Source organism: Monopterus albus, unplaced genomic scaffold, assembly GCF_001952655.1.
Source record: "Monopterus albus unplaced genomic scaffold, M_albus_1.0 scaffold311.1, whole genome shotgun sequence".
Taxonomy (NCBI): domain Eukaryota; kingdom Metazoa; phylum Chordata; class Actinopteri; order Synbranchiformes; family Synbranchidae; genus Monopterus; species Monopterus albus.
Window position 1 is genome coordinate 93804 of NW_018128191.1, and position 21550 is coordinate 115353.

At 44.0% G+C, this 21550-nt stretch overlaps 2 protein-coding genes across 2 annotated transcripts in view; one reads left to right on the forward strand and one right to left on the reverse strand.

Moving 5' to 3' along the window:
• Window positions 1–21550, reverse strand: part of LOC109973930 (peripheral plasma membrane protein CASK) — a 131011-nt gene that overhangs the window by 36903 nt on the left and 72558 nt on the right. Inside the window, exons 6-15 of the mRNA XM_020623834.1 lie at window positions 18342–18444; window positions 17343–17518; window positions 16811–16933; window positions 14260–14343; window positions 14044–14143; window positions 13564–13581; window positions 13279–13400; window positions 6652–6729; window positions 3344–3391; window positions 2462–2542 (exon numbers count right to left, since the gene is read on the reverse strand). Coding sequence (XP_020479490.1) covers window positions 2462–2542; window positions 3344–3391; window positions 6652–6729; window positions 13279–13400; window positions 13564–13581; window positions 14044–14143; window positions 14260–14343; window positions 16811–16933; window positions 17343–17518; window positions 18342–18444 — 933 coding nt within the window. The remainder of the gene's footprint in view (window positions 1–2461; window positions 2543–3343; window positions 3392–6651; window positions 6730–13278; window positions 13401–13563; window positions 13582–14043; window positions 14144–14259; window positions 14344–16810; window positions 16934–17342; window positions 17519–18341; window positions 18445–21550) is intronic.
• The window catches only part of LOC109973941 (probable G-protein coupled receptor 34), a 5256-nt gene continuing 3663 nt past the window's right edge, over window positions 19958–21550 (forward strand). The window contains exons 1-2 of the mRNA XM_020623846.1: window positions 19958–20151; window positions 20279–20329. The gene's annotated coding sequence lies outside the window, so the exon portion shown is untranslated. The remainder of the gene's footprint in view (window positions 20152–20278; window positions 20330–21550) is intronic.

Consider the following 21550-nt stretch of genomic DNA (forward strand, 5'->3'; position numbering starts at 1 on the left):
TAGGACAGAGTCTATTGAAGGTGTCACAGACACCACAGGATAACACACTTTACATGTCCACAGTTCTCCTGAACCTCAAATGTCATCTTCAAGCTCAATAAGCTGAATGACACTCACAGCTGCTGAGAATTTAAAAGGACTCAGCTGAAGGGCTGCTGCACGCATCTGTGCTGACATGAGTCTGAACTAAAAAAAGGAAACATCTCATTGAGTTGAGTGTGTGAACCACCTCCTACAAATCTGTCTTAAAGTTTAGTCAGAACTAACACAAAACATGGTACTGTTCTTGACCACACTGAGCACATCAATCAATCGTTCACTGTGTGTGTTGGAAACAGCATGTGAACCCCTCGGCTAATGACATCAACAAAAGCCAAGTGGAGTCAGGACTCAAACACCTGGAGGTTCACTGCTGTACCAGCACAAGACGCTGCCAACAGGAAGTGTCTTGGAAATCTTCCCGAACCCAAAGCCTTGTAGGCGTAATGAAATATTTTCTCCTCTCATATTTTTCTTCACCATGTTTGCAGCTTAGCTTGAACACCTGTGTTGGCGGGGTTTACAGCATCTCTGCTGGTAAAGAGTTCCAAAAAGCCTAAGTGCATTCTGCATCCTAACACACTAGTACATGATTAATCAACAGCTATATTACCATAAATGGGGTTTAATAATTATGACAAGGCCATAACAGAAAAAAATCCTGATACTCTAAAAGCAGGTTGTAAACCTCAGTAGGATTTTCCCTGGTAAAATAAATAGTAAATAAATAAATAGGATAAATACAAAATAAAATGTGTGTGTAAACCCTAGCATACTCTGCAGGGTCAAATAACTGAGTGTTCCCGAAGCCTTTCATTATTTCTTTAAAGTGAGAGGACTGGGGGAAAATGTGTCCAGTACCTGTGGGGACATCTGTTCAGACCAGCTAGTACACTCAAACCAAACACAGCATCCTCGCAGTGTCTGCTGTGAACTCAGTGGTATGTGGATCCCAGCTGTGCCTCTGTTCCTCCCTCCCTCCATCAGTTCACACTCTATGAGGGAGCCAGGCCTCTGACCTCACACAGCGCACCACATCGCACACGCCTTATTGACCTCCAGCTGCACCTCCCCTCCCTGCTCAACGCAGCATGTACCCTCTTCCTAACATTCATCTTGATTAATGAATGTTTCCTCCTTGTTTCATTTTGATGCACCACACCCCCTCCCTTCTCAGTCGGCCAGTCTGCCTGATATCGAACGGGCCATTGATCAGAGACAGAAATCAGATGCATTAATGTGATGGGATTAGCAGGGGACTCTGCTGACAGCCCTAGAATGACTTTCTCCTGACTGCTCAGATCCTTAGTGTTATTATTTTTAAGTAGATATGAATAAAATTAGTTAAGGTTTTTATTTTATAGCATACATAAGTCTAAATAATCTCACAGTTATGTTTATTTAGTTACATATCACTCTATGTGTTCACTGAATCACTGGTCAATATTTATAGTGTTAGCCAACTGGAGCACTGTTTAACATCAAAGGGACTGGTTCACTAAATCACTGAATCTCATTAGGTTTACAGCTTTGGCAAAGAGGGTCCACAGTTACTTTATTATCACCACCTGGCAGATGAGACCAGAGAAATAGGGGTCACTGAGACACCAAAGTTAGAAAACAGAGATTAGATCTGAAGCCAGGAAAAGGAGAAAACTTCAAAGGTAGAACCATTACACACATGTGCACACACAGGCAGAGCAGTTTTAATTGGAACCGGAAAGTAATGCCTAAAATGGAGCAGTTAGTTGGAAACAAAGAAAGAAGTAAGTGTCTAGGTAGGAATTAAGACAGTATAGGTATTCCTCCCCTTTTTAAGGCACTGTTCACGACCATTGGAGCAGAGAGGAAGACTGGAGGACGGACAGACTGAAGGACCAATCATGGGAGAGTTAAGTCTAAACCACGGCTTCTCCTCAACAGTTTTTGACCAATTGGATAGTAGCACCTTTTCATACAAATATTGTATACCGGCAAGTTGAGGACACTCTTTTCTGTTTATCCTAAACAGTGAAGATCCATGTGCACATGCTAATTTTGATACGTTAATGCATAATAAATTTCACACTGTGAAATATCCTTTTATTATTTTATTAAAGAACTCTCCCCACATTAGACAGGCATCTACTCCTTCAGAATCGCTCTTAAATGGGTGTTCAAAGGCACCTAGATTCAAGAGGTACATCCAAGTGTTTGGTTAAAGCCAAAGAAGCTGAAGCCACATGTCTACAACTGACTACCCATGTCCCTCAGTCTTTATTGGTCTCTCACCTCATGGTGAGTGAAAGCAGAGGAAGCAACTACAGGCTGCAGAGGCCTGGGTTATGTCTGCCCAGCATCGTCAGCAGTCCCAGGAAGGGACTGAAGGGTATGACAGACATGAGGGCCCAGGCTGTGTGTGTGCATGTGTTCTTTGACTCACCATAAAATGTGGCTGGGTCAGTATCCGTCTGAGCTCTTTAGCTTCGTGATTCTCTGGGTAGCAGGAGATCTCTTCCAGTACCTGGGGGCACAGAGAAACAAAGGCATCACGACAGTTTGCTTAAAGCCACAGTTTTTCTTCTTCTTTACTCACAAATCATATATCCATACACAGTGAAGCATAAGCACCCTACTGAACCTGCTGCACTTTGAACAGCCTGTGACACACGACCAAACAACCTCACAGTCCCCTTCAACCTTCCCTAACACCACCTTCAACATCTCTGCAGCCAATGTGAGGCCGACTTTGGATGCCACTCAGCAACTCTAAAAAACTGTTCAAGGCTTTGCCTCTCCTCCTGCCCTTTTGACGTGACTTCATGTGAGCTCCGATTATGTTGCCCCTGACTGGTGAATGTGGCATTGTGGAGGTGAGGCCTCTGAGGAGGTTGTGTGTGATTTCTACTGAAACTGGCATTGTGGAGCTATGATGCACTCTCTTCTTCCTGCACACTCATTATTCAGAGGAATGTGTAGCTTATGAATGTGTGCATCCTGGTATTCATCATCTCTAAACTCTAATAGCCACATTTATTGGTTACACTCAAGAGCCAGCACTGAATCAAACCCATGTCAGCAGTCTGATGAATGCTCACACCTAAACCCCATTTGGATTGGATAAACATTACAGGGGAAGGTGGGGAATGATATACTCACTGCGATCAGTTTGAGTCAAAGGGATCGGGTTGAGTCAGTCTGCAGTGAGTTTGCTCACTCTGTCCAAATCACCACCAGTATTTTTACACTAGAAACCAAGCCAACTAGCTTGGCCTTATGTTCTACTCATTAGTATAGTAAACAGGGCAGAAGTGTGGTGTCTTACATATTCCAGATGTTTCAAAGCGCCACTTGCTTCGTCTTGGGAAGAACTCTTAAGTGAAGGAAGACACAGGAAGAAGGGTTATATAGGCTGTTGGCTGTCCGTTTTTTTAGAGAGTTTAAAGGCCAGTGATGACAGAGGTCAGGGGAGAGCACAACTCCACCTGTTCCTTTATTCAATGCCAGCCCACCTGAATGGGCTGTGAATTAGGAGGGGTTGTGAGATTAGTATCTACAGCCAAAGCAAAAACTTCACTCCCAAGAAAGATCAGTTCTAATTCGGTAGGATTAGGATCAGCTGGTAGGATTGGTGGTAAAAACTGTATTAATGCAGTGAGAAAAAAGCGGAGTTGGAAGAACTTCTGTGTCAGTCAGACTGAATGAGCAGAGAGAGAGGTAAAGCAGAGGAAGAGGAGGGAGTAGTTCTGTTCTACCGTCATAAAGGCATGACCACACGACCAGGATTAAACGATGAGTTTATCTGTGGTGAGACTGTGGTGGTGGGCCAGTACTCGCTATATCAGGGCTATGTAGAACAAAGCACTAAGGACTCACAGATGAATCAAACCAATCCCGTAACTCACAAGAAGATGGTGTGCACACCTTGGACAAGAACAAGATTCAGTTAGCAGTACTGATGATCTTAGCCCCTGACCCCAGTGGTTCCTAGTCAGCACAGATTCATGTAAACAGTAGTGATTTACTGAACTGTCAAACAGGTTTTGTTTGGTGCGATCATTCCTCCTGCTCATGACAAAATCCCTTTGCCCTCGTTGTGTGCTATTGTATTCAGACTTCTGTCTGATGTTAATGAGGCTTTAGCACTCGCAGTTAAACAAACCAATAGGTCCCTTCCAGACATGGGACAGTAAGAAATAAAAAAAGAGAAAACTTTGCACTAAAAAACCAAGGTGACTGTGTAACCTGGGAGGCTGAAACCTCATGTTAGCAAATATATGTGTGTGAGGATGTTGGCCAGTGTGAACAGGAGAAACGATTACAGCAAGAAAAACCCGCGTCAATGTTCATATGGCAGTCTGACTATTGTTTAAAGACAGACTTGAAGTGACATCATGTCCTTCATGGTGCAACAAGGATAATCACAGTTGTGAGCCAAGTCTTTGCTGCTGTAGATGGTGCATGTCCTTTTACCAGTTCAGCATAAACTGCAGGAACTCGGGAGCAGGTGCTGACAAGGAAACAAATAAATAACACAGTTTCCCAACATCTTTGAATAAACGCCTTGTAATTAACAACCAATGTTTACACTATACATTCCCACATCTCTCAGATTTTGGGTTAATTCCTTCTATCATTCCTTGTTCTAAGATGTGACAACAAATCTGAGCTCTCCCAAATCCTGTCGCAGATATAAGAGCAAAAAACAAACTCATTTAATTCCTATGTTTCAAAATGGAACCAAATATGTATCTACACCAAGTTGTAGGCAAACTGTCTATGCTTTTGTTTATGGTGCTGGTTTTAAGGCTTGGTTCTGTGTAGAGAAAACTATTAAAAGCAGATAATGTGCCGTCTCACTCCTCAGGCAGACAGAGCTGCATCTGTTGTGGATCCATGGAGATTTAAGCAGGAACATGTGAACCAGACTGAGTAGACTCAAACTCTTCAGACAATGTAGCAGAGCTATGTTATTTGGCCACAAACCAAAGCTACATAAAGCAACCTGGCTCCCCTCAGTGGTTTTCCCTGTTTTAACAGCCCTCGCCCACTCCCCGGCTGGCTTTTTAATTGCTCCCTCAACAAAGCACACAACATAAACATGGCAGCGTTTTGTGCAGCTGCTTGCATGCACACACAGACACACTCACAATGGACACCCCTGATCCACATTTTGCCCTCCACTCCTTGTTAAACTCCAGTTCCAGCCTGCATCCTGCTCCAGTAAGAGGCAAACACATGAACCCACACTAACAGAGTGTATGTGAATCCATCATAGCCAGGGTCAGACCCCAAAGACCGCAACACAACTCACTGCAAGACAGCTAATCCACACTAATAGGCCACAAATACACTACTGGTGTGTGCGCTACATGCAGCAGCAGCTCTAATGAGAAAGTCAAACACAGAGACTGAGATCTTTATTACAGCAGCTCTGTGTAAACAGGCCAGTGGTACAGCTGCTCTGACAATGGGCTCGAGTCATCAACAAACAAAGCTTGCAGAGGATGTGATAACTAGGCAAAACTGAACTGAACTGTTCAGTCTCTCTGGGTTTGTTTTCGAGTCAGCTGGTACAGCTGTAACCCTCAGCTGCCCTCTTTGAGGGCAACATTTAAGAAAAGGGACAAAACTCAATTTACCAGTGGCTCTCATTAACTTTAAGACCAGTGTAATATACTTGGACTAAATCTTTCTACTGCTATTCCAAGGGGGACGCGGTGGTTAGTGCTCTAAACTGCCCGTAGGAGAGTGAGTGTGCATGTGTGTGGTTGTCTGTCTCTAAGTGTCAGCCCTGTGATAGACTGGTGACCTGTCCAGGGTGGACCCCGCCTCTTGCCCAATGACAGCTGGGACTGGCTCCAGCCCCCTGTTACCTTCTTCAGGAATAAGCAGTATTGATAATGCAACTATTTTTGATTCAGACAGTAATTTTAGAAACCACACACCTTGAGAACCTCTGGTTGTGCACAAACAGAGAAGAGCTGCGTTAAATGAACAGAGCTGTGAAGAGTTAGGGCTTCAGCGAGCAAGAGGTCAGAGGGGTTAATACAGCCCGAGCACCGAGAGACATGCAAGGTTCAAGTCTTTAAAAGATAAGGCAGCTGATTTTCTATGTTTTTGTTCCATGAATCCCATCCAGAGACTAGAAGCACCTGTAATGTGTGTGAGTCCAGACCCTGGTTCAGCTTATCGGTCTTTGCTATAAACCTCCACTGTTATCCATCAGCTATTATACCCCTCCAGTGAGCCACAGCGCTGCACTGGGTGACATGGGAGGCCCGTCTGTTGTTCTGTGCAACAGAAGCTAGTGGACCTGTATGAGCAGCAGATGGCAGTGGCTCCGTCTTCCTTCAGACACCGTGCAAAGGCTGTTCTCTGCCTTCTGAGCTGTGTTAAAAGCACTTCTGTGCCGTCTGTCTCTGGATGGGATTTGTGCAAAATCACAGAAACATACAAAACCACTTGGGCTTATCTTGTCAGAGAAAAGGCATAAACCAATGAATCTGTCATCTTTACAGCATAAAGTGATTATTATGACACATGGCAAACATGAAGTGGACATGTGCTTGTGTATGTTAGCGTGAATGTGGATGAGAGGAGCTGTGTGTCAGTGTGTGTGTTTTCCTTCACCTCTTTGGCCCTCTGCACAGCATCACTCGGGGGGTTTCTGATCTGTGGGGACGACTTGGTGTTGATCTTATCGTAGAGCTGAAACAAAACGTTATGAGTCAATCAATTAATCAATCGGAACCTGAACACACCAACTCAAAACCAGAGCTTCCACTCTGGGCTCAGCACCACCAGCCGGTCGCCGCTGCGCTCTGGTGATGCTGACACTTGTCCATGAAAAGCACTTCATTAAAACCACTGTACATGTGGGAATGGGTTTCTTTGGAAATGTAAAATTAACCATTTTGAGAAACAAATGTCTTTCTACAAACACCTTTTCTCATTTTGCAAAAAACCCAAAGTTTTCAAGTTTAATGTTCCCACACACAAGCTGCCCCAACAGAACGGTACATAAATAATCAGCAAACTGGAACATCTGGTCCAAAAATATCCATCTTCCTCCTTTGATTCAGTGATGTGCAATGCTATGAAAGATGGTGAAAAGCAACACAAACATGCACAATTTACTCAAAAAGTAAAATGTATGGTTAAATCTAAGTTTTATTTTTTGCACTGTCACTCCCCAAAAACTAAACCTACAAAGTTACATCTGATTCTTAACAGCCTGTAAGGAAATAAACAAAACGCACCTATTTTAAAATGTTTATTTTCATGCCTTTTGCCACAGGGTTTTGTTTTTTTTATTTGATTTAATTTGCAGTGATGGCAAAACTTTACAGATGGCTGTGTGTTGTAACAGTCACAACAAGTCAAAGCCAGAGGCACACAGGGCGGCCATGGACACGAACGCACACACCCCTGCACACTGTGATATCCAGCAGAGCTGGGCTGTAAACAAAACAGTTTGTTTCTTCCTCAGAGGATCCTGAAGCTTCAGCAGCTCGGGTGCAGCTTCTCTGGCCAGAATATCAGAGGATCTTGTTTACTGTAAACTGTATGAGCCAGAACCTGCCCTGTGTGTGGGGACACAAGGGAGGAACAAGTTTTTTCCTTGTACTGTAAAGACGATACATGTCACCTAAAAAGATAATTTAACAAGTAATCCTCACCCTGGAGGTCAAACAAATACATCACCAATTCTCTGCCACATCTTCCATCTCCTGTCTCCCTCCCTTCTTTGAATGCCGTGCAACCTCTGATTCACTCCAATTATTATGAGAATAAAGGGAACGGGACACAAAAGGCTTCCAGACAGGTACGTATATACATGGATGTGCATGTTTTACTAGTCAAATGTAGTGTTGTGAGTCCTAAACAGATACATTATGCTCCAGCGTCAGTCGCTGCACCTGACTGAAGGTGAGGCATTAAGAAAAGCCCCCAGATCTTCCTGAATGTTGCTGGGGCTTTTCTAGCATAGTGAAGGATATTTCCTGGACACAGTATGAAGTATTGTATTAAACCAGTTATCTTTTTGAGGCGAGTCTAATTTCCAGTTTAAATTAAAATGCACTTTTCCCTGCAGTGCTGGCTAGTACAATAAAATATGGGATGTGCTGGTTTACAGTCAAAGAGGTTGAGAGTTTAAACAACTTAAAGAGACCTGTTACTTAATAAAAGTCCTTTGATTCTCCACTTGTCCTCTTCTCTGTTTTAGTTTGAGTGTGAACAGAAAGGAGCTGTTTTCTCTCTGGCTGAAGGACAACAGACTGAACATCTCTGTTTATAAAAATCCCAGCTGGCTAATAAGGTGCACTGAGCCCAGTCACAGGCCAGCGTGGGTGTATTTAAGGCAAAATGGCCCTGAAGCACAGTGAAAACAAAGGCAGCAGCTGTCTACAAATCAAAGCACAGACACAGTGGTCACCTAAAACAACTGTCATCACAGTCAGAGAAACAACCGTGATGGCTGATGTTTTGAGGCTTCATTTAAACAGCTGTAAGGTGCATCAGCAGGCGCGCTTACATAACATGTCCACACAGAACAGACAGAGCTTTTGTACCAGACAATACACATCTTAATGTATGGAACTTAACATTTACAGCTGTTTTGAAAGGCCACACAATTAAAGCCAAGGTCAAAATCTGTCATCACGGGGGTCGAATAATATGCCCCCTACAAATGGGGCAAATTTTACACTTTTGAAAAGTATCTCTGAGAAGACATTTATTTTGTTGCACTCAGCTGTATACACTGTGAATCAGGGCTTCACAGTGGCTCTGCCAACCAGTAAAATTCACAAGGACAGGACAAACATGGGACACAGTGAACTTAACCTTCGACCACCAAGACAGTTCCTCATTGAATCCGAGTGGAGTGAAGTTGAAGAAATTCTCTCGAGGCGTTCCTGAGATATCACATTCATAAGAGTGGGATGGAGAAATGGACAACATATTGCCTCTGGTGATGGCTATCGTTGGTGTGGAGACATACAGTAGGAAGAGAGCTGAGTTTAAATGCTGCCTACTTTCACAGCAGACTGTGGGACTGCCCACTCTGGAAACAAAAACCCTCAAAGGCAGACAGCAGCTGCAGTGATCCATCCGTGTGATTCTCTAACAGCACATGCAGACCAAGGAGACACGGGTTTGACTGACCAGGGGACAGACAATAAACAGGAGTTAACAGGAAGTGTGGAGGAGGAGCAGTTGCTCTCAACTCCAAAAATCTGCCTCTGCCACAACAAAAATAGATGGTGACAAACCACATGCACATCTCAAATGTGCACCTGCATCCTCCTTCATGGCCCGACTCTGAGAAATACAAACACACCACAGGAAATCCTTCTAAGATAACTGAAATAAACCTGTTCTCAGCGAATCGTGCTCAGTGCCGGTGAGCGTGACACCCCACAGGCTTATCTACTGCACTCTAGCCGCAGCGAGAGTTGTCAGCATGTGATCTCTGAAAAACAGAACTAAGGAACACGTACGGATCCTGCACAGCTGAACAAATTGTAACATATATTGAGATATTTACAGGTGGGAAATGGGCCCAGCAACCAGTTGTAATGCTGCACTGGGTCATGTACATAGAGACCAATCAGTGCTTTTACATTGTTCACCATCACAGCTTTGTGGCTGTGTCTGCATGCACCGACAGCCACAACAAGTACGGAGCAGCTCTCATTTGAAAATGAGTAACACTATGATATCTTAATTTCCCGTTAGCGACAAATAAATTCAGACACCATTTCCATTTCAGGGCAAGTGATTACCCTGCCTCCATTAGCTGGGAATCCTAAGGAGCATCAGAAACAAAAAGGCACTTGACTAACGTGCCTCATTATGCATGTCTAACACAGAAAGACACACAGGGGGATGGCAGGCTGCCTTCAAATTAGCCTGAGGTACCTCTTGACAAAACCTGCTTCCTGCAAACACATGAGGAAGAAAAACAGGAAGGAGACACACTCACCCAGGAGTCGGTAAGTGACTTGTAAGGAAACTGCAGCCACTAGACAAGAGACACCAATTATCAGGCAGACGGCTCCGCGTCCACAGGACCTCTGCGGTATGAAGGCTACTTTCAGACGCCGATGGAGGCTGCACTTGTTGTGAATGGCAGCGAGGCCTGACAATGGAAGCCATTGTTCATTCGTGGTCAAATGCTGGGCTGCATTCTTCTGCCCTTTACTGACTCCCTCCCCCCTTCCTGTCGGAGCGGGGCAGGGGTGTGAGACTGGGCTGAATAGGAGACATCTGCAGCCCAAGGCTCCCACTGACACTGCTGCGCACACACTTGGCAAACCCACGAGTTTCTGCAGCCTACTTCAACCTCACCAGCCTGCAGCTCACCACATCACACACAGTTCACTCTTCAGTAATCCCTTTTCCTCAATTATCGCTCTCAGATGTCTTAATTGCATCCTCTTAGGACTCATTTGTTTCTTGGAGCTCATCAAAGAAGAAGGCTGGCCTCGCCTTTGAACTAGAGAACAATGATTTGACCCCGCTTATGAAGGCATCTGCAGTATCTTAGTGAGACAAACTTGTGTTCACAAGATCACGAGACTGAAACACAAAGTCAGAACTGGAGAAGACAGAGGTGAAAGTGAGCATTCATCTCTACTCCTTCAGCAACTACTGAGCCTCTTCTACCGGCTGCTCCAGAGATGCCATTCAGAGCCAAATCGACTCTGAAGCTACAGGCTCCAAAAGGCAGATGCACGACGGTTCGTGATTAAGGACACATCTACAAGCTGGTGGAATTCTGTGATGATGACTGTTTCTTTTGTTTGCATCAAAACAACAGAAAAAGCAGAAAAAAGCCACATCTGGTCCAGTCCACACAGAACTCCAGAAATGGATTGGACAGAATTATTGATACCCTCAACTTAATATTTGGTAGCACACCCTGTGGACAAAATAACAGAAATCAGTTGCTTCCTATAAGTTTCTTCCACCTCTCTGCTGGAGTTTTGGACCACTGTTCTTTTGCCAGCTGGTCCAGGTCTCAGATTTGAAGGATACCTTCTCCCGGCTGATGTTCTGACATCTCTCCATAGGGGGCTATGGGGTTAGATCTGGACTCATTGCTGCCCACTTCAAAACTTTCCAGCACATTGTCTGAAACTATGTCTGGTGCTTTGTGAAGTCTGCTTTGGGTCATTGTCCTGCTGTAAGACCCATGACCTCTGACGGAGACCCAGCTTTCTGACACCGGGCCCTACATTGGGGCCATGGTAGTCTTCAAATGTCATAATGACATAGACACAGTCAAGACATCCAGTACCCAGAGCAATAAAACAACCCCAAAACATCAGTGAACCTCCACCATGTTTGACTGTAGGGACGTGCTCTTTTCTTTGAAGGCTTCATTTTGTTTTCTGAAAACAGTACAATGATGTGCTCGACCAAAAAGCTCTATTTCGGTCTTATCTGTCCACAGGACATTCTCCCAGAAGGACTGTGGCTTCCTCAGGTCAGTTAACTCCACTCTGGCTGTTTTATATTCCTGTGACTGCAGTGGGTCTCCTGGGTCTCCTACCATAGCGTCCCTTCTCATTCAGATAGTGACGGACAGTGCGAGCTGTTGCACCCTGTGCCTGCAGATCAGTTTGAATTTGTCTGGAAGCTGATCAAGGTTCTTTATCCACCATTCAAACAATTGATTTTTCTCTTTCATCCATGTTCAGTGATATTAGCTACGGTGCCACGGCTGTAAACTTCTTAACAATGTTGATCACAGTGAACACAGGAACAGCCAGATCTCTGGAGATGGACCTGGAGCCTTGAGACTGTCAAGGCTTTTCTGACCATGACTGTACGTCTGGTGAAGAGTGGGCCATGCAACCTGCTCTGTACCTCTGTTCAGCCCCCCTCCTGATGGTTTAATGTGACTAGTCCGTAAAATGAAGGCCAGCCCTCGTTCTGTGTAGAAATGTACTACAAAGTCCGTCTGATGCTAAAAATAAAGCTTTAGCTGTCCCACTGAGCTGATTCGAGTCAGTGTCTGTCAAAGTCAAACACTAACAATGGTTTCCTTTTTCCTGTCTGGGAACTTCCTCATTCTTTTATTTTACAGTGACTGTTTAATTTTTTTGCAGCCCAGTAAGGCTGTAACACTGGAGCACAAAATGTGCCTTTTTCACTTCACATTTAAGAAACTGTCCTCAGCTGTGCAACTTGTCAGTATAGTTGCATGATGTGTTTCCATGAATGATTCCTGGATTGCAGTTTGTGAGGAAAAGATTTAACCATCGAACAACTGACCTTGTTGTTATTCTTGTCTGTGCATGCTCACATTTCAGTTACGCCTGCACAGTTTAGGAGCTCAGCAGTGTTCACACCATGTGTCACTTACACACACGGATGTGAGGCATCAACACAAAAGATCAGATCTGACTAAACCACTGGAGCTGAGCATGAAGGCCTGTGATGTGGATGCTGCCTTAAAGAGTCAGCTGCAGCCATGTAAATAAGGAAAAAGACAAATCCATGACATTTTGCTGATTGTCTTTAGTTTATTAGGCTGACAAGATTAATTAGTCTATGTTATGAAACATTTGCTGTTCAAGTGACCATCCAACCGTTCACTGTTACATACAGCAGTACAGTGTGACGACGCATAGTAGAGTCTGTGTGATTATTCTGCAGCAGCCTGATGTGGTTTGCACATTATTAAAAATAGCAGGTGCAAACACACAAACACGTCTCCAAACCCAGTTTGTGCTTGCTAATGCAAGCATCAGCTGAATGACTCTGCAGTGTAACACTGTCCTAGCGTGAAAAGGACAAGAAGCAGGGTTCTCCCACAGACCATGGCCTCACTTGCTTATCATGACTCTCCTTACCCTCTTGTATCATGCACACTGTGCTGAGCACAAAGATACCACAGAGGCCAGCACTGTGGCTGAGAAAGGGGCTTCAGTGGAGTGTGTGTCAACACTGCTCTTTTGTTTGTGCCAAAGTAGCAACACAATTTGTATTCTTATTCTATTTAAAAAGCTGCAGCAGCTGCCACTGGAAACACAAACACAACACTACCTGTGGCCACAGGAAGTGGTGTCCTGTGGTAGAGGCTGGTGAAGACTCTGAAGCTTTTATGAACTAACAAATCCTTATCCTGTTCCTTTAGTTGCCCATAAAGTAGAAAGGAGAAAAATCTATATAATAAAATAAAAATGAATGATTCAGAGATAGATGTATTACTGTGTGTTGAGTGGTGTTGGTGTCGACACTTACATCGAGCAGTGTGTGTAGATGCTGATCCTGGAAAACACTGTGGAGGAAATCTAGATCCTTTTCACTGCAGTCTGTCAACGCATGGATCTCCTCGAGACTGTCCAACACCTGAGACACAGCCCCTGCACATGCACAAGTGCACAACAATGGTCCATCGAAACACCTTAAAGGAACATGTTCAGTATTCTATAACCGGTGTGCACACCGAGTTCAGGCTATTAAAAACAAAACACAAGACAACAGCTACTAATGGCATCAGGACACAAAGACACAATGGATACCTACGTTCTGCTGCTAGTAGTCCTACAGGTGGGAAGCATTAACAGAAACAGAGTAACAGATTGACATTTTGAAAGTGAACACAAGTGTCAATATCAATGTTAAATACAGATGCAATTATATTTCAAGTACAAATATTGTTGGAGAGTTGCATCTGCTGACTGCTGAAACACGAAAACACATCCTGCAGCCTGATGCATTCACAGTGTGTGTTAACCTGCATAATGAGATAAACTGTCAGACTGGAGAGAAGAACACAAGGCTTTCTTGCTTTCTGCTCCAGCGACCAGCGGCTCTCTGGCTCTACAGTGTGTATCCTGTCTTTCAGGTGAATTAAAGAGCAGCTAGGAGAGAGAAGTAGCACTGTAGGGCCTTGTACAGGAAGCACAGATGAAACGAAAAAGAGCAAAAAGAGGAAGGAAATTTGTGGGAGGATGTATGTGAGAAATGAAAGGGTAACACATTTAAGTCTGTGAGCATGTGTACCTGAGGACGTGGGGTCATCGGAGAAGTCATGCAGTTCCTCGGGGGGGTCTCCATAGAAGGAGTTAAACTTGTGACTGGATACTGCAGCCAGCACAGCCCCCTGAAACCACAACATCTACCTCTGTATCTGCATCTCACTATCATATCATCGGACAGAGACGGTGTCATGACAAGGCCTAGACTGCAACAACTGATTGTGCGTGTGTACATGCAGACCTTGAGCTTCCTCCTGGCGTTGAACTTCCTCAGCTGCTCCACAGTCTCGGGCAGGTGGATTTTGTAGGCGTAGCGGTCCCGCTCCTTAGAAATCCAACACAAGACAAGAAAACCACTTAGACAAGCACAGGCTTCCAGTTAAAGACCAGTTCAGCTCTAATGTCATGTTCACGGCTTGTGGGAGGGAACCAGTTCTGTGTTTTTGGATTGCGGGTGTTCACGTCATCTTCCCGCTGCCAGATTTTTCTTGTTCTACTTCTTGTCACTCACTGCTGCTGTTAGTCTGTGGATGGGATTTGAGGACAATGACACAAACAAAAAAATCACTGAGCTTATCCTGATTTAGCCTTTATGCCCTGTAGCACTGTTGGACTCATGATGGACAGTTAAAAAGCAAAAAGAAAGAGGTCATCACTGATGCAACAGAACCATTCCCCTTCCTGGTGCCAGTGTTACCCACAATGCACCATGACCACAGACAACTCAGTCAGCCAGTAACAGATCAGGAGTGGAGTACAGAGGTCTGGCCACTAACTTCTGCCTGACTCCACTTCACACATGCTTTTACTTTCCAGTACCTGTAATCAGGAGTTTCACCAGGAGGGCAAGAGTGTCCCCCTGATAACAGACACACGACTGTGTTGTGACGTGATACCCAGCTCATTAAAATGATATCATCACAGTTTCCTGGATAAATAAGTACGTTTGCTTTTTGACTGATTACAACGATACATTGCTCATCAAAATAGTTGCAGATGAACTGCCTGCTGATCGACTGATTATGTGACTGAGCTCTGACATTAAGGGGGATATTTACTAAACCACTCAAAAGTCACTGTGTTATAGTGTTTACCGACACTACATGAGCACCTTGTTCATGTAAACTCACCTCCGCTTATAAGAACCTGGTGTCTGTAATGTGCACATGGACCGAGAGGGAGCCTAAGACAAAGTATAAGTTTACAGTGACGGAACTTTTAATCCTGGTTGAAGAAACCGACAAATGTATTTCAGCTGAGATCACATCATGTTCTGCAGCCAACTTTCATTTGGTTCAGTAACTGAAGCATGGTTTGACCTGAAAGCCTGTAAAATCCCTCACATTCTCCTCTGGGGTCCCAAAAAGAGAGCTGTGATTTAGAAACACCCTCTCCTTCCCGGTGTGTGTTAACTCTGACGAGGTCTCGGATCAATAACAGCAGCCACGCTAACAGCAGGGCTGCACATTTTACACCTGCTTTCTCCTGATGGTAAATATCAGCTGCAGTTCCTCCTGCAGCAGCATCAGCATGCGGTTGTAAATCAGGAGCTGAAAGTATCTGCATACATTTATTTCTCTCCTCCCCTGTCTCTTAACAGGAACGACTTAAAATACATATCACATGAGGCCAAACACACGACTTCCAGCAGCACCGCTTTTCTTCTTTTGTCTGGGGAAAAGCATCTTGGTACATTAGAAAATGCAATTTCACTGGTTAGCACCATAAATGTGCCATAAATTCTTAGCAAACATCACCGTAAGACTTTTTATTGAGCGGGACTCTGGAGGAAAAACAGCCGGGTTGCAGCTGTTTATCTGCAGAGCACTGCATGCTGTTGTTTCTGTGTTGTGGTCGTTTGTCAGAAAGCTGCTGTGGGAGATTTACCACCGAGGTTATGTTGCAGTGAGCACTGACCGCCAGCAGCGAGCGCTGTGGTTCACGCGACTTGAATAAAATGGTGTTGTGGAGTAATTATATTTAAAAGGAAAAGAAGGAATAATGTTTACACAAAGTGCACGAGTATGAGTGTTTGTTTGATATAGTGTAGATTAAAGTGTACAGAATGTGTGGTGTTTCATAATCAGGGGCGAGAGATCAATACTACAAGCCAAAGAATCTAAATATGCTGCTTCAACTGACAGACACAAGTTGATTTGTCAAAACTTTATCTTTCTATAAACACAGCAAAAACAAACCAGGAGCTAAAACATCAGTAACGCACTGAGGGTTAGTCTGAAGAGTTGACTGATGCCCCCAGATGGGGTGCAGGTCTCTTGGCTGAATTGTCAAGAAGGCGTGTTTACGAATACCACAGAAAAAGACACAATAAAGGCTTTCTGTTGACAACACATAACACCGCTGTGCTGGTGCTCATTGTCATTGTTTCCTGTATGACGTGCTGTGTCACACAACCTGCTGATCATGACGTGACGGCTTCAGGCTACATGGCTTTACAATTCTATTCTCGTCTCAGAAACAGGCAAGAAGTTTTCAGAGAAGTCACAACTTTCTTAGATGACACCCAGCTGAGAGATCAGCTGCTACAGTGTGAAGCGCAGTTTGCCATGAGATGGTAATCCAAAACAGAAAACGGTAGTGTGTTTTGTTTCAGTGGTGTGCTGCTGCATCTGAAACCAGTTCCCACTGGGATGACTAACTGGGGAATTCAAATGTAGGGTTCTTTTAAATTTGGAAGTCAAATTATTGTATTAAACTAATGTTGTACAGCTCCTGTCATGCAGGTTTGTGCTTTACAGAACACTGAGGTGCTACTGAAGGCCCTGCAGTACCTTGAGCCAGGGGTGGTTCAGAGCCTCGTAGACGGTGATCCTCTCAGCAGGGTCCAGCATCAGCATACGCCGCACCAAGTCCTTGGCGCTCTCGGAGATTTGGCCCCACTGACGCGGATTCATCTGCACACACAGGAACACAAAGACGTTACAGGACCTGTGGTTCAAACATCATCGGTAAAACGTCCCACCACGGTGTCAACAGGTACTACAGACATTCTGGAGGTGGTGCACTGACAGTGGAGCAACTTTCTGTCTCTTTTGAGGCTTTTCATTAAATCAGTTCTTTTGAAATGAAGGCCTTAGAGATGTGAATCAGAAAATATGTCCAACATAACTCTCATAACTCTAACTGTGTCGTTGCTGATGAGCCTAATAGAAGACTGGGAAAAAAACTGAGCTGGAAAACATCACAGAAATAACGTGAATCCAATTAAAGGGTGGGTTTTCTCTTTTAAGGTGGAGATTCTTACATGGATGTATGAAACGACACATTGATTTACACTCAGAGTTCTTTGGATAGATCCCTAACCTTGTATTTGCCCTTGCAGATAGCTTCGAACAAACGCTCCTTGGTGCCGTAGAAAGGCAGACACCCTGAGAGGAGGATGAAGAGGATGACTCCGCAGCCCCACACGTCCACGGGCTTCCCATAAGGCTCTCTCTTCACCACCTCTGGGGCCATGAAGTGGGGAGTTCCTACCCGACCTGCGGGTACAAAGACAAAATCAGGTAATTAGCTGTTAAAATGAAGGTGGACCTCTAAAAGTATGCACCCAATTGAGTTTAAACGACTTCTTTATTCTTTTGTAATTTCTTTTTTGACACTGAGCCAGTAAAAGGAAGTGCGGTCAGATTCGCTTCCTTCTTTGAAACTTGCAACAACACTCTCATGTCTATTCTTTTCCTAATTACTGCAACCTGAGAGTGCTCCCCTGCAAGTGAAATGGACTTCATGAGTTTTGCTGTTGGTCTCCTATGATGAACATACGGTTACACAAAACAGGAATGAAACTATAACTGTGGGTTGCTTCCTACTTCTAAAAATTATTTTCTGTTTTTTAGAAAGTAAGATGATGATTATGAAAAAAATGTATGAAATCACCAGTAGGGAGCCATAGCTTGTCAAATGAGCTGTCGCTGATGTCAGCTAGATATTTCTGACAAACCAGCACCACAGCACACAAACTCATCTGTTCCTTTATGCAGTGTAAGCATGGATGCACAATCACGTCTCACAAGACTAGTCACAATGAAGCACATCAGTGTGTGCTTCCTCTCTGTGTGCAGGTGTGACTGAGTCATGACCCCGACCTCCCCCTGTACTGTCAGTCCCATCCCAGTGGGCCTACGCTCTAAAAAAAAAAAAAAAAAAAAAAAGGTTTATCCTCTTTTCTAAAGTGATCACAGTAGCTTAAACATCATAACAGTTCATATCTCCTTACACAAATACTGAGGAGGAGAACCAAAATTTCAGTCCAACTTTCACGAGTGTGCATGTTTCTAGTGTGTACGGTGGGGTGTACTGTACCTCCTGCCACCAGTCCTGACTCGCCGAGCTGGATGGCGACTCCAAACCCCCCCAGCTTCACTGGAGCCGAGTTCTCTTTCGACGCTAGCAGCACACAATGAGGCTGAGAATGAGAGAAGACTGGCAATAAGAGAGAGCCATGATTTGATGGTCGCTGTTTGGTAATTAAAGAGCAGACATACCCAAACCACTACGGCCACATGCAACCGCCATTGTGGGAGGATCAGAGCAGGAGAGCAACATACACCACGTTATTTGAAGCAATGTTGCTTCACGATGTTACATTTTAGTTACAGTTTTGACACAAAATACAGCAACTGCTCCAGGGGAAAGTAATGGAAATGCAAATTAAATCATTTCAGACTCAGCTGTGTGTGTGTGTGTGTGTGTGTCTGTGTGTGGGGGGGCTATTTCATCCTGGCAGATCAATAGTTATTTTCCTGAGATCAGGTCATTCAACCATCACTGTTGTGGTGTAGCTGAAGTTTAAGTGGCTGTTTCATCCTTTCACATCCTCTCCTTGTTTCTCTTCCTTCACTGCTCATTTCACGTACAACGTCTGTGGTTACAGGTGATTTTTCTCACATCACATGTGTAAATGTGCTCTTATATATATGTGTGTGTGTGTGTGTGTGTGTATGTGCTTGCATGAATTTATCTAGCAGTTTATAAACTTTCAGCACAAAGGTTTTGCTGAGCACTTGTCCTGAAACTGCAGAGAAATCTCAACTTATTGAAGGATTTAACAAGAACAACTGTCTACTGAGGTACTAAATGTGTACACAAATCTACATATACATGCATGGCCTGGTGTTATGGAGGCGGTGTAACTACTGAGGCACACTGCCAGACAGTCTGCACCTGGGGCAAAGAAACCCAAACACGGCCACCACACATCTCTGCAGCGTCACACCTGAGGGACAAAAAGAATTAACTGTTTTTCCAGCTCTGGAACCTAAACAGTCTTCACTCACTACAGAAAGCCACTGTACAAATATTATTAGCATTTACAGTTTCCTGTACACATTCACACTGAGATATATGCACTCTTGCAAATAATAGTGCAACAACAATACCTTCATAATATACAATACATGATGTCACACATCAGACACACCTACTTACTTTTTTTTTTAAATAAAAACAGTGTGAATGTGTACTTAAACACACTTTTGCCATCTTCACTTAACAGGATTTTGCCTCTAGGCTGGTTCAGTAACTTTGAACACTAATTCTCTGTAATACACACACAATACTGCTCTGACCCAAGATTTCATAATGTGATGGTATGATTAACATCCAAGAGCCTTCTGCCTACAAATTTAGCTGGAGAGGCTGACGTCTCTCGGGTGGCAGTGTAAACTGGGCCCTGGCTTGCTCTGAAGGTGTTCCTTTAATTATTGTCAGGGCATAATGTGGTATCTGGGAGCCCTTTTTTTATTCACAGTTTGCAACACTCAGCAGATGCCTTCATATCATAAGAGAGCCCAGAGCAGAGAGCATATTATGCATATCGAAGTGATCGCCCTGCTTGGCCTGGTGTGTGTCATCAGAAGGTCTGGCCTGAGCCCTGGCCTGTTGTGTCTCTCTATCTCAGCCTGAGCTCTGCCTACTGGCTGGGAGAGAAGAGGGGGTTGACCACAGATTCAAATTTGATCTATGTGCAACATCACCGCATTCTTCACTTCAGCATTTCTCTCTCTGCAACAACACAGCTGGTGACACAACACGCCTCACTGCTGCACAGATGATAGCCAGAGGAAGGAGAAGAGACACAGACTATGATTTTCATTTGAACCTATAATATTAGGTCAGTGATAGATACAGAAGTGTCAGGAAAAGAAAAGGGCTGCGAAGCTAGCTGGAGCTGCTCTCCAGCACATACTATGTGTGTGTGTGTGAGTGAATGTTGGGGTTTGTCGTTTTCTTCCTCACAGGCACATGCACAAAGAAGAAAGAGTGAATTCTCTTTGGACTTCAATGACTAGGTGAGTCCTCAAACAAGTTCCTCTTTGAAACATTATCTTTTAGTTTGTTCTGGGTGAGTGGTGATGTAGCACAACCTCTTTGTCATTATCACAGTTTCATTAACCCATGTTTAAATATAGCCGGCTTGCAGTGAACTGACTCGATAAGTACCTACAGTTGTTGTTTGTAAGGCTAACAAGTACTAGACATGAGTTCTGTGCTTTTGCACAAAATATGTGACCAAAAATATCGACACCCCCGCATTTCTGTCAGATAACCACTACATTTCCCAGAAAGCTGTTGCAATCACAAGTTCTTTGGTATTTTCATAATTTTTTTTGTTTTTGTTTGCACTATAACAACGCAAAAAGCAGAAGAAAAAGCCACATCTGGTCCAGTCCACACAGAACTCCAGAAATGGATTGGACAGAATTACTGAAACCCTCAGCTTAATATTTGGTAGCACACCCTGTGCACAAAATAACAGAAATCAGTTGCTTCCTATATGTTTCTTCCACCTCTCTGCTGGAGTTTTGGACCACTCTTCTTTTGCCAGCTGGTCCAAGTCTCAGATTTGAAGGATACCTTCTCCCGGGTGCTGTTCTGATCGAGGTTCTTTATCCACCATTCGACCAATCTATTTTTCTCTTTCGTCCATGTCCAGGGAGATTAGCTACGGCGCCACGGGCTGTAAACTTCTTAACAATGTTGATCACAGTGGACACAGGAACAGCCAGATCTCTGGAGATGGACCTGGAGCCTTAAGACTGTCAAGGCTTTGCCACTACTGTGGTTCTCACATCCTCAGACAATTCTGTGTCCTTCTTTCTTTTCTCCGTGCTCAGTGTGGTCCACGACACAAAGTTTGTCAACTTTTCTCCATTTTAACTGGCTACAAGTGTGATTTTTGTAATATACATCACAAGCCTGAAATACAACTATTTCTGATGATTATGAAAAGGTGTCAATCATTCTGTCCTGTACATTTTTGGAGTTCTGTGTGGAATGTACCAGATTTGGGGGTTTTTCCAAGACAAACCAAAGAAAATACCAAAGAATTTGCGACTGCAACAGCTTTTTGGGAGAAGTCGTGCGTTATCTGACAGAAATGTGGTGGTACAAATATTTCTGACCATGACTGTACGTGTTTAATATAATTCATAGATGGCATCACGTGGGAAGTGAATTATGCACAGAGTAACCACAAAGTAAAGGATTATGCTGAGTATGTGACCGGGTAC